This window comes from Neomonachus schauinslandi, chromosome 10 (assembly GCF_002201575.2).
Source record: "Neomonachus schauinslandi chromosome 10, ASM220157v2, whole genome shotgun sequence".
NCBI lineage: Eukaryota > Metazoa > Chordata > Mammalia > Carnivora > Phocidae > Neomonachus > Neomonachus schauinslandi.
The window spans coordinates 80975265-80989084 of record NC_058412.1 but is presented as its reverse complement, the minus strand read 5'-3'; the positions used below and the strand labels follow the sequence as shown (position 1 = coordinate 80989084).

The 13820-nt window shown below is 45.6% G+C and overlaps 1 protein-coding gene across 1 annotated transcript; it reads left to right on the top strand.

Annotated features, from left to right (window-relative positions):
- Window positions 1-243: 243 nt before the first annotated feature.
- MFSD9 (major facilitator superfamily domain containing 9) lies at window positions 244-13788 on the top strand. The gene is made up of 6 exons (XM_021680284.2): window positions 244-249; window positions 4457-4544; window positions 6166-6209; window positions 6324-6453; window positions 9582-9791; window positions 12936-13788. The coding sequence occupies exons 2-6, from the start codon at window positions 4475-4477 to the stop codon at window positions 13733-13735; spliced, it is 1254 nt and encodes a 417-aa protein (XP_021535959.1). The 5' UTR covers window positions 244-249; window positions 4457-4474; the 3' UTR covers window positions 13736-13788.
- Window positions 13789-13820: the final 32 nt, after the last annotated feature.

Sequence of the window (13820 nt, the reverse complement as noted above, 5' to 3'; positions counted from 1 at the left end):
CTCGCTTCCGCTCAGGGCGGGGCTAGCGCGCGGGGGCAGGTCCCGGCAGCGGGTGCGGGTAGCCGCGCCCCCCTACCCGTCCGCATGGAGTCGGGGGGTCGCCGCGGCCTGGCCTCGGCGCGGGGGCCGGTCTCGGCGACCCCGATGCTAAGGCAGGATTCGGGGACCGGGGTTGAGGCGCGGGCTCGCGGCCCCGGTGCCGTCGGAGCCCGTCGCTTCCTGCTCTGTCTTTACCTGGTGGGCTTCTTGGTGAGTGCTGGGGCTGGGGGCGAAGGGCGACTACGCCTCGGACCTGGAACCCGATTAGGGGTGGCTTTTTTTCTTTTGAAGACTGGGTGGTCGTAAGGCTCACTCAGGGCTGGGAACCTGCGATCTGCCTGGTGGTGCCTTCTTGCCTTTCAAGCTTCTTTTTGCCCCCCAAACCCCTTCCACTCTGCACCAGGCCACATTGCTTTATTGCCCCTCGCGGGCCCAATCCGCAGCTCTACTCCTGCCGTTTAAGGCGCCCCCAGCACCAGCCTTTAGTGTGATTAAACCAGGTTCAGGGGTGACCCCAGCTGTTAGATGCTGTGAAAGGTTCAGAGCACGCAGGGTGGACAGTAGGGCTCCTGGGCAACTTTGGGAAAGCCCAGCTGTTCTGACATCTGTAGGTGTGGTAGGAGTACACAGGCCTTTGTGCCAGGCCCGGTCGGGGAAGTCACTGTTGATGACCCCACTTGGGCAGAATTAGGCACATTTTCATTAAGGTTCCTGGTAGACTGGAATGTTTAAAAATGCAAACCACAGTGAATTATACACGTCTGTCTTTCAACAAACTATTTATTGGACAAGGCAGGTTTGGTTTTTTCATGATGTGTGTGTGTGTCCTGGTTTAATGAGGACAATTATTATGAATTTCCCACGTAGAATGGAAAGCTTAGAAAGATGAGTGTATGATAGGGGAAGTCATCCATACCTCCATCCATTTATTATTCATAGAATTTCTGAAAACCTTTTATGTGGTCGGGGCTGTAGAGCTCCAGTCCCTGCCAGGAACAACTTAAAATCTTACCAGAAAGCTTGTGTTGGTAGCTCATGGGCCATTGTCTGCAGGAACCCTAGATCCAACACCTCACTCCTCTCCTTCCAAGTCTAGACCTGGTTTAGTTGCCCTGGTTGTGAGCTGGTCCAGGTTAGGAGAGAAAGGACAAGGACATATAGGATTTCTTCTTTGCTGAGACTGAGACTGTATTTGAGGACAAAAGGAACTGGTCAGGCTAAGTGTCACTGGGCGAAGACGGCCTTTGGAGGCTTTGAATAGTCTCCAAAGGCACTAGGTCCTGGCAAAGAGGAATTACTGTTTTCTGCCCAGATACAGGTTAAGACCACTACTCCCCAGTATGTTATCCTCACTAGAGTTTGGATACCGAGCCATGCTCAGCTAGGAGAGGAGTAGGGAGGCAGCCTCCCTACTCCCCTCCACAATGCAAGGTGTTCATCAGTCTGTAAAGGTTTAATGTTGATTTAATAGTTAAGAGTACGATGAAAGCATTTTCCAAATCGCTGTAAACACAACACCATGAGGCACTCAGAAGGGCTGCGCTTCACACAGAATCTGCCTGCCTTTAACCTACCTATCCTGCCCCCAGGCTCATGCTTTCTGTTCAGAGCCTGGCATTCCTTAATCTTAGATCAGCCTCAGGGTGCAGATACCTCTTCCACCTTTCATTTCAGCCACCCTCAATTCAAAACTATTGATGGTGAGTGCCCCTTGACATTTCGGAAGGGAGTTGGCTGCCATCCACCCTCTGGTCGGAGCTGGGGACTGCCTCTAGGCTATTGCTGCCCTCCCTCAGACAGTACTCCTATCTGATCCTGCCAGATGAAAAGAATTTGGGCCCTCACCTGGAAAGTCCGGATCGGGAGATCGGAGAAACCAACATGACCTAAAATTCAAAATAGTTTGAATGTTCTAAATGAATTCACAGATCATACATTATAGTTGGCCTTCCAGTACAGATTTGAATATTCAGAGCTTCTCTGTTGTCTACACGCTGTTCACACAGCGAGTCTAATTTAGCAAGCCTGATGTAAAATTTTAATAATTTGTTCAAGAGAGTCATTAGGTCTCTAATATGTTCAGGGGAAAATGTAAGATTTCCCAAAAGTTAAAAGAGAGTAGGGATTTTTTTTAATGGAAAATGTTGTAAGCAATTAAAATATGTGCAGCTCTGGATATCCTTGAAGATCTAAAGGCTCTTTGTTAGGTAACATCCAAGGAATATTATACATAACTTAGTTATTACTTTTAATATGTTTAGAGATGTAAAGACCTCTAAGACTTTTGGGGAAATGGTTTCAGATTAATAAGAGAGGAAGGGAACAGGATTAAAGAAGTCATTTGCCAAAGTGTTCTGTTCTTAGTTCTCATCTGGGCTTCCAGGTTTTAATTTGTTTAAGAAGGAAGAGGAAGGTGGCCCTCTAGGCCACTTTTGGTTAGCACTGTAAGATGGTGCTAAGATCTGTGATTTCAATCCCCTCTTTCCTCCAGATACACAGTGAGATTCGTATTTTATTTCATCAGCTATAGTCAGGTCTCTTATTCATTCTTACTGAGGCAATTTGCTAATCAAGAAATATTTAGGTTCCTACCCTGAAAAAGATCTTGAAACGTGTTAGTGTATTCACCAGTTCTTTTGAGAGATGTAGATGTTCCACGAAAGGTTTAAATGGTCCCCTCTTGCCTGATTTCCTTATAAATGGTTATAAGCACATGACCAGTTGCCACATTCAGAGTGCATTCAAAGCCAGTGGTTTTGAAGAAACTGGATTCACAGGAAGAGAGGAGTTGCCTTTTCTAGTAAAGGGGAAGACAATTTTAGTGCACAACTTCCTGAAAGACAATTTTGGAAATAGATAATACTTTTTAGGCTCACAAAGCGTTAAAATAATATTGATCATCAGTTATTACTTATGAGTCTGTTTTCTTATTGCCTGCCGTAAATCTCAGCCTACTTAATTATTTCTCTCCCATTCTTTATTTGAATGTTAAATGACAAGTGGTACTGGGAATTTTTTGGAAAAAAAATATTTTTGGACAATTGAGTTTCCTTTTCTGAAAGATTCAGAAAATTCAATAGGTAACTGATGTATTTGGGGTCTTTTAAGTGATATCATACATCAGCAGGCTGATGAAACAAAGCTGACAGCAAAGCCCAAAAGACATTGGCTTAGACCCAAAAGAAATTTTAAGCAGTCTTAAATCAAAATAATAAACTGTAGTTCTGGTAGTATAAATTTATGAGCTATTTAAGAACACTAGATAGTAAATATATGGCCATCTAAAGATGTAACCATGGAAAAGGGCCACTGAAAAGTGCATTTAGAGGTTCATGTTTCTAAAATTAGGTGAATGCACAGCCACCAGGATAAAGGGATAAGCAAAAGATTAATTGTGGGCCCAAAGAAAAAATATTTTTTGTGCATTTCTTTCTATTTAACCAGGAGTATAAGAAAAGGAATTCCAGTTGAATATAAAGAAAACCGTGTGTGTGCAATGTGGTTTCCTTCCTCTAAACCAGTTGTTGAAAGTATCCAAGCGAAGTAGGAATGAGAACAAAACTTAAAGGAAAAATTAACAGTCTTTCTGTTAACTCAGAATACCTAGCAAAAAGGGTCAGTACTTATCCCCAGGACAGAAGAAAAGAGAAAATATGTTTGAACTGCTGTTGTGTGTTAGACCTTTCTCAACCATTACATCTCTTAATGTACATCGTATGTCTACCAGACAGGTGTTATTATCCCCATTTTTTACAGATGACAGCACTGATGCTTGGTGACATTAAATAACTTTCCAAGCACACATGCTTAGTAAGAAACAGAGCTGGAACTTAGAACTGTCTTTCTAACCCCAAATCCCATGCACTTTCATTGACTTAGCTGCAGAACACTGTCTTTCCCCACTACCCCATCCTTCTCTCTCCTTGCTTTGCTGAGACTTTCTTTTCAGATATTATTTTTAAGGCTATAAGCCACAGATTAGTCACCGTCCCTAATTCTAGGAGGAAATTCATATATGAAGCAAGTGCAGCTTTGCCAAGAAATATGCATTCTCCCTGCCTCCTTTCCCACTTCATCACACACAACCATTTTTTTGGTTTTTTATTTGAATAACTTCTATAGCACATCCTCCTTGAGTATTAAGGATCAATCACAAAGAAGCTAAGGTTGAAATGATTCCGGTTCATGGTGATCAGGCATTTACAGGGAGCAACTGTTATAACACATTGTATTTTGATTCTTTGATAATTTGAACCTGATGGGCATAGCATACTGTAGAATACAATTATGATTTCTTGGTGGCTCAAAATTTAGATACTGGTTTTATTTTTTTAATCAGTTTGTTATTAGGATTACCACTTTAAGAACGCCTAAGCGTCAGTTTCTAATTTGAGTTAATCAATGTTTTGTTGTTTAGGATTTGTTTGGTGTCAGCATGGTCGTCCCTTTATTGAGCCTTCATGTCAAGTCTCTTGGAGCAAGTCCAACAGTTGCTGGAATAGTAGGTGAGTGGTTACTATCGTACATTTTCAGAGCACTGAATTTTCAATCCTCTGGACTAAACCTAAAAACAAATCAGTCTTATAGCTAAATATTATCCAAAGGTAAATTGAAAGTGGGATAAAAGGAATTTTTAGAATACTTAAAAATACTTAAAAATGTTACCCTGTGGGCACCTGGGTGGCTCAGTTGTAAAGCGTCTGCCTTCGGCTCATGTCATGATCCCAGGGTCCTGGGATCGAGCCCCACTTCGGGATCCCTGCTCGGCGGGAAGCCTGCTTCTCCCTCTCCCACTCCCCCTGCTTGTGTTCCCTCTCTCGCTGTGTCTCTCTCTGTCAAATAAATAAATAAAATCTTAAAAAAAAAAAAATGTTACCCTGGAGGGAATGTAATTCATCTTTTCCTAGACTACCTGTGGTCAGAGAGGTTTTGAGGTTTAGCCTCATTCCCTTCCCCTCACCACCAGTGACATCACGGTTACTTACTGAGCCTCTCCAAGGAGCTGGCTGCATGTGTTAAAGGGTAGGTACAGACCCCTGCCTGCAGGAACCAGAGAAACATAATCTACAGGAATCAAGTCACGCAGCAAGGGATTTAGGGTGAGCCTTGACAAATTGGTCACAAGCTTCCTGCACCACCACAAGCATATCTTAGGGAGTTGTAGGCTTTCTCTACCTGTGCAGCATAGAACCTCCATCTCAAAGTCACTGATTTACCAAAGAGACAAGACATAGCAGGGCTTAGGACTGTGCTAATTAACAAGAAATTGTTGAAAGACTAATAGCCTTTGACTGTTCACAAGTTGGATAAGCAAATGTTCTGGGACAGTGGTGGACACAATATTTGGTAAGTCCTCCATGCCATGATTTGTATTTCCCTTGGAAAGTAGAATTATACTGGCCCACACAGCAGCATGAAGGTTTCTGTGAAGAGCAGAAGGGACATGTTATTTGATATAATGGAGGTAAAAGCACTCTGTAAAACTTTGTCAGTTCTTTATAAAACTAAAGCATTTTATAAAACTGGAATGTTAGAGGGATATAAGATGATACAAAAGTTTTCAGACTGAGTAGAATTTTTGTAGGATTTGGATTTCTACTCCCCGAGTACTCTCTATTTGGTCTTCTCAGTCAAGGGGTACGCATCCTCAAGAGCGGGAGAAGCCTCTCTCAGAGACCCTTTGGCCTTAGGCGGCCCTTGCCTTAGTCTCTCTTCTGCTTCCTTCAATTTTATTTTGAAGGTTTTTCTTTTTTTTTGCTTTATTTATTTATTTGAGAGAGAGGAGAGAGAGCACAAGCAGGGGGAGTGGCAGGCAGAGGGAGAAGCAGGCTCCCCGCTGAGCAGGGAGCCCGATGCGGGGCTCGATCCCAGGACTCTGAGATCTTGACCTCAGCCAAAGGCAGACGCTTAACCGACTGAGCCACCCAGGCACCCCTGAAGGTCTTTTAATAAAAATTGTATTGCTTTACCCTTCCAATTGAAAACAAGGGGGGGGGAATCTCCTTTTTAAAAATAGTCTTTTTTTCCCCCTGTTTTTCTGTTAATTTCTATGTAATTGTTACCATGTTGATCCATTTTTGTGATGGGTCCAGCTGATTTTCTTGATGTTACTGATGTTTTTTGTAGGCTCCTCCTATGGCATTTTGCAGCTCTTTTCCAGCACACTGGTGGTAAGTTGTCTCTCATCTGGCAAACATCTTGGTCACATTTGGGGGGCATTTCCATGGTGGTGGTGGTTAAAGGTGGTAAGTCAGAGGACTTACTGTATTCCTTGCTTTCCTCAGGGCTGCTGGAGTGATGTGGTTGGAAAACGGTCTTCCTTGCTGGTGTGCATTCTGTTCAGCGCCCTGGGTTATCTGATTCTTGGAGCATCCACCAGTGTGTTCCTGTTTGCCCTTGCTAGAGTCCCTGTAGGTAAGTTTCTTTCCTTGGGCGTGTTTCATTCCAAATAAATCAATTGTATGTAAGTGTATAAACAGAGACTGTCGTACATGTCAGTGCCTTCTTTTTTATTTTTTTTAAGATTTTACTTATTTTAGAGAGAGAGAGAGCCTGTGTGAGCAGGGGGAGGAGCAGAGGGAGAAGGAGATAATTTCCAGCAGACTCCATGCTGAGCGCAGAGCCCCACGCAGGGCTCAATCCCAGGGCCCTGAGATCATGACCTGAGCTGAAACCAAGAGTCGGACACTTAACCGACTGAGCTGCCCAGGCGCCCCTGTCGGTGCCTTCTTGACTAGAGCTTTTGCCAAAAGAAAATAATGACAAGCGCAATTATAACTGGAACACCAGCCGCTGCTGTTGATCGAGTACTTGGTATCAGTCAGGCTCTGCTCACTTGTGCAGAGCCACAAAGCTTGTACATGACAGGGCCCGGAGCCCTCCCTGTCAGTGTGAATCATTATGCTGCTGCACAGACCTGTCTCCTTCCCATCCATCTCTCTACGTTCAGGCAGTAAGAATTTGTTAAATGTCTTTGGCCAGCACTGTGCTTCCTATTCTCTCGCTTGGCCAGCTTATAGTTTTAAAATTGGGCCTCCTGACTTCAAATTGAGATTTCCCACTGTAGCTTTCCTGCAGCCTCCTGTAAATCTGGCTGTTGGTCAGGGGAGATACTAGGATGATGACGAGTTTCTCTTTCCAAACTGATCTTGAATGTTTCTGACATTTTCGAAATAGCTTCTATTTTGTCCATTCACCGAAACGTTTTGTCCATTCTTTGAGCTGCCACTTGTGAATGCTGTCCTCGTGTGGCAGGTAGGCAGCTCCTGTGGAAGCTCTTTATTCTCTTTGCCTTTCTTAGTTGCTAGAGCCCTGGAGTTTCAGTGTTTCTTTCTCCCCTGACAGACTCTGCTGCCCTGGTGGATAAGTTTGCAGCACTGGACCTCTGCCCATATTCAGTTAAGCTGCTCCTTTTCACCTAATGCCCCAAAGGAACAGAGCATAAAATAAGTCCTTCTAACATATAGTTGATGATCAGCTTATTTGGGATTTTCACACCCATTTCTGTGACATACATACTTACTCTCCAAGTCTTTTGAGTTCACCCTCCAAAATTCATGCTGTGCCTTTCTGTTGATTCAAAAAACAAAAAAATGCTTATGAAGGTCTTTGCTTTAAATATGAGCAGTCATCCTAACTTGCCTCTACCACATAAAATCCAACCAGTGGCTGCTCTGTGTGCATCCGGAGTCAAAGTTATTGTACATGCTTGGTTTGGGTTGCAATGTGTAAATATAATACACTCCACCATTCAGCAATAAGGCTGTTCATAATTCTAAAGAAATATATGAGATTAATGGACTCTGTATATAATAGGTAGAAATTTATAGAGAAGATTAAAATGTTTTTATTTAATATGAAATGAGCCTGCTTTGAGTAATGATAGTTCTATTAATATACATCATACTCTTGACCAACAGGAGAGCTATACATAAAATTCTTTCCTGCTGTGGGAACCTCTACAGTGTTTAATTGGCCTGGGAATATGAGGGAGCCCTGGGGAGCCTTGCCAGGGTTGTGCCGTACAATGTCACGTGTAGGTTCAGGTCCTTGTATCCTGAAGATGAGCCTGAGGGAGGTTGAAGTACCAGAAGTAGACATGCGGTTTTCCCCTCCGCTCTCTGTCCCCTAGCCCAACCTCTAGAAGGTAATAGGAAGCTAGTCTGCGTTACCCTCACCACAGTCCTCCTTCCCTGGGTATGTGAGGTGAACCCAACATCAGTATCATTTCAGAAATAATCACAGGATTCCTATCAGGCCTCTTAGGAATCATCTTCCAGCCCAGTCCTTTCTCCCATTTAAGGAAATAGATCTAGAGTCTCTCTACCTAATTCCAAAAGAGATTTCTAAGTTTGCTTCCCAAAGAGGCTGGTTATCAGGCAAATGCCCGCTCTAATATTTAGACACAGCTGGGTATAGAACCCAGGATCAGTGTGCAGGCAGAGTGATGTACAGTGATACTTCTTTCAAGGAAATCCCTGGAAACCATTGTGTTGCATCACAGTTAGGAGCACTTCAGGCCAACCCAACAGCAACACTGATTGAGTTCCTGCCATGTATTGATCAACATGGTGGGCAACCTACGTTACCAGAACCTAATCAGTCTGTTTATTCAGCATATGGATGGATGGGTGCAGACAAGTCAAATACATCAGCAGAAGTATGAGGAATATAAAGCTGCTATATACATTTTAATCTCTTATTAAGTCATGCCCCACCTTTCAGTTTGTTTAGTCCACCAATTTACAAACCTCTTGCTAGTAGAAAATCAGTTGGTAGTGTTTAGATGACTATGTCATCATATTTTTATATTTTTACTCATTCCCTGTCCTTCCCTCCTCTGTTCCTCTCTAGCAGTTATCACCTTTATACACACACACACACACACACACAGGCTCTGTGAAGATAGATACATTTGTGTCTTTTGTGCACTCTGTTCCTTGCATTATCCTCAGGGCCAGTGTCAAGGTTAATGCTGGACATATAGTAGGCATGCAGTGAGTGTTTACTCACTGAGTGAATGAATAAAGAATGACACATCTCGGGACACCTGGGTGGCTCAGTCGGTTAAGCATCTGCCTTCGGCTCAGGTCATGATCTCAGGGTCCTGAGATCGAGCCCCCGCGTCGGGTTCCCTGCTCAGTGGGGAGCCTGCTTCTCCCTCTCCCTCTGCTCCACCCCCTGCTTGTGTCTCGCTCTCTGACAAATAAATAAAATCTTTAAAAAAAAAAAATGACACATCTCTGTAGAGAAGCCACCATGAATTGCACTTGGCTAACAGAGAAAACTGGAGATACTGGGATGTCAGGGTGGAAGGTGGGAAAGCAGAGGATGCAGGGCTTGGCTACCAGGAATAAGGTGGCCAGCTAGGACTGTGGGCTAGATCAGGAGTCCAGTCATGGCGGGATGAAACTGCAGACCTTAGAGATTCAAAGAGAATGGAGACCAGAACTCCATCAGTGATAGAGATGAAATGCAAGATCACATGCAAGATTTTTTTGGTCTGAAAAATGTTACAGAGCATGTTTCTTATCCCCTTGCAGGTATTTTTAAACATACCCTCTCCATTTCAAGGGCTCTGCTTTCTGATCTGGTTGCAGAGAAAGAACGGCCCCTAGTAATTGGACAATTCAATGCAGCATCTAGTGTGGGCTTCATCTTGGGCCCCATGGTTGGTGGATATCTTACTGAGCTAGATGGTGGATTCTATCTGACAGCCTTCATCTGTTTTTCTGTCTTCATTCTCAATGCTGGTAAGTTGACATTTCATCATAAGAAGACTGGTGTATGCATTCATACTGACCAATCTACTTGCTTTACTTTTATCTCCTTAACACTTTGTTGTTCTTAAAACAGGCAGGCTTTTTGTTGTTGTTGTTTCACTATAGTTGACATACAGTGCTATGTTAGTTTCAGGTGTGCAATAGAGTGATTCAGCAATTCTGTACATCACTCAGGGCTCATCCTGATAAGTGTACTCTTAATCCCCTTCACCTCAGAATAGCAGACTTATTTTTCAAAGTTGGACCACCTCATCCCCTGCTGCAGACCGCCTGCCCGTGTCGTCCTATCATGCTAAAGCATGGATGTGTCTCACACAGCATGGTCGTGTGCAGGCCCTGCCCTGCCCCCTCCCCCAGCTCTCTCTCTCCTTCCATGTGCACCAGCCACACCGGCTTCCTGGTCAGGCTCACACACGCCAGGCTCATTCCCACAGGAGGGCACTGCAGTTTGCTCTTTCCTCCACCAACAACATTCTTCCCACATATCTTTACTGGGTCTTTCTTATCATTCAGGTGTCAAATATTTACTTCCTTGGAAAGCCCTTTCCTGATGACTGTTTCAAATAATTCAGGTTTCTTCATAGCACTTCTGAAATTATATTATCAATTTGTTTTCATGCTTATATTCTCTCCTCCCTACCTCCCCACAAATACCATTAGAAGCTAAATGCCACAGGGTAGAGATTTTCTCGCTGTTGTCACTCCTGCCCACAACTGGCCAGGCATAAAGCCAATGTTCAATAACATTTGATGAATAAAAGAACACTTACTGGACTATGAGCTCCTTGGATGCAGGGCCAGTTGCCTAAAGCAAAGAGGATAAACCTCTTTGCCCAGAGACTGGTACCTTCCTGAGCCTTAGATAAACACTTTCATAAACAAGAGTATTGGTTCATGTTAGTCAGTTTTCCTTAAGTTTAATGATAGTCTACTCTACTGCATCTTTGTATTCAAGGCTCCAGGTTGAGTGGTGGATTCCATGTTGAGCTAGGATATCACACTCAGAAAACAGAGTTCAGGAGTTCAATGTCAATCCTCATAGGTATATTTTGTGATTTCCTGCCAGAAGTTTAACCTGTAACCTCGGCCAGGAGGTGAGGTCTGACGGATTAGTGTAAATCTAGATAAAATACTTGAGCACATGACCGGCTGGTGTGGCCAGGTACCTTCCCCTACGAAGGAATGTGATGAATGTGATGGCTCCCAAAGTCAGAAGTCAGTGTATGAACGAAGGCCATGATTATGGAGTTCTGTTGCGGATTCTCCAGCAATGATGCTGTTTAATATCATGCCCTAACCTAAGCCTGTGAATGGATCCGAGTCAGTCAGGGATAGTTCAGCCACAAGTGTTCTCAACCACAATGGCTAAAAATAGTAATAGGGATTTCTTGTGCATTCTTAAGAAACATGGAGGTCAGTAGGCCAAGCTGATGCAGGGAATAGCAGAGGAGAGCGAGGGGGGCAGGCCAGCAGACAGTGTCTCACACTGGGCTTTGCCTTCCAGCACAGTGAACACAGCGTACTGCGTTTTTTTCCCTCAGTGACCTCGGCTGTTTTCCTCAACTCCTTTTACCCCTTCAGCTTCTCATATCCTCATTCTGATCGGCCACTTTGCCTGAGAAAGGCCTCTTATGTCTTTCTTTCCGTGATTTCTGTTTTCATGGTTAAGAACTCAGACTCTGGAGTCTGACAGACTTGGATTCAGATTCCTCCTGTGCCATTTTTAGTGTGGGCCTTGGGCGAGTTGCCTCAGTTCACTCATCCCTAAAATGGGGTAACAACACTCCTGGTCTTACTAAGACGAGCACCGGAGGTCTTGCACACGAGCGGTTCACCCCACTGCATCAAGTATGCTAAGCATACTCAGTAAACATCAGTTGCTGTCATCATTATCATTTTTATTATTTTAATTATACTCTTCCTCTCAGTCTACCAGCGATAGTCCTTTCATAGTTTTATCAAGATTCTATAAAATGCCCAAGGGGCATTTTAAAGGTAAGAAGGGGTAAAAAGTCCAGGCCTGCATTCTTGCGTGGTAGAGTTTTCTGTCATAAATTAGTCCCTGGCGAATAGTCCACCTAGACTGTGGAGAAACCACATACACAGATGTGGTTGCTGAAAACAGCATGAAGCAGTCTGAATGGCCACTGGTCCGGGTTAAATTGAAGTGTGGAAGGACTGAAAACCCCACAGGATGAGTTTGGAAAAGATGTCCTAGTGTGGCAAGAAATTTGGGGGCATGGATTGGCGATAGGTCATTCTACTTGGATGGCGTGGGATACATAAAATGACCGAGGCGGGAATGAGCCAGTCACAAGGGTGGAGGTGGGATTATCTGAATAGGAATTGAGCTACTCCATAATGGTCCATGAGAATGGCACCCCCCAAGATTTTGAGGTGTGACTTGTAAAAGCACATGGTGGCCCTGAAGTGGGGGCAGATCCAAGGAGGTGCTTCCTGACAGGTCATTGGTTATCAAGCTGCCCTTCCTCCACAAACCAAGGCTGGCTGTCTCTGTTCATAGCATCCTGTGCTTCCCCTAACATAGCACTTACCCTGTAATCTAACTGCTAGGTTTTACTTGTCCAAACCCCCTTTTAGACTTAAATTCCTCGAGGCCAGGGATTTTATAGGCCTTGTGTTGTCAAGTTAATATATTCCTACTGTTTAGCACAGGACTTAGCATTTAGGAAGCATAAATATTCAGTGTTTAGATGAAGTATGGGTGGTGAATGGATGAGTGGGTGGATGGATGGGTGGGCAAGATGGTGGATAGGCACGGAATTAGAAGGGCAATGAATTTAAACATAGGCATGAGAATTTCAATATCACATGATATAGGAAACGGTCATGGGCTCTTGAGCTTTAGAAAAAAGTGAACATCTTGTAGGTATAGATTTTTTTGAGGTGACTAGCGGAACTCTGCTATCAAAATGGAGTAGAGGTAGCTGTGGGAATAGTTAAAAACTGGATTCAAAACCACGGATTAGTAAATGGTCCAAATACAAAACTACAGAATGGTCATCTCCCACACGTGCTTGCTCCTCCCCCACGGGGCACCGTGGGAGCCGGGGCATGCAGCCTGCTTTGACAGGTCCTGTGCCACCCTACCAGGTCTGGTTTGGCTGTTTCCCTGGTGTGAAGTGAAGCTCTCCAGTGCAGAGAAAGGCCTGCCAGCGAGGAAGGACTCTGCACCCTGGGGGAGGACGGACGGGCACGGGCAGGGAGCAGCCACCCCCCGCCAGAGCACGGCCAGCGCCAGGCCTGCCAGGCCGCCGTGGCTGGAGGTCGCATCCACGCTGCGCGACATGAAGGGCCTGGTATTTTCCGAGATGTGGGACCTCTTCGCGGTGCGCCTGCTGATGGCCGTGGCGGTCATGCTGTACTACAGTAACTTTGTGCTGGCCCTGGAGGAGCGCTTCGGGGTGCGGCCGCGGGCGGCGGGCTACCTCATCAGCTACAGCGGCGCGCTGGGCGCCCTGGCCGGCCTGGCGCTGCGGCCCCTGCTGCGGCTGTACCAGCACGACGGCCGCGCCATCCTGATGCACTCGAGCGCACTCACCTGCTTGCTGCTGGTGCTGCACGCCACCGCCCGCTCCGTGGCCGTGGCCGTGCTCTGCTCCTCACTGCTGGCCGTGTCCACCGCCGTGGGCAGGACCTGCATCACCGACCTGCAGCTGGCGGCGGGCGGGGCGCGGGCCAGCGGCGCGGTCATCGGCATGGGGCAGTCGGTGACGGCCGTGGGCCGGATCATCGCCCCGCTCCTGTCGGGGCTCGCGCAGGAGGTGAGCCCGTGCGGGCCCCCCAGCCTGGGGGCTGTGCTGGCCCTCGTGGCGATTTTCCTAATGTCCCTCAACAGAGCCCGCTATGGCGGCGGCGGCGGTGGCGGTGGTGGGAGTGACAAATTAAAATGAGCTTAGCGTGGAACTGGATGGAGGATACCAACGCTGAGGCCAGGAAGGGTGGTTTCCCAGCGGGTGTGCTTCGGGGGCAGACGCC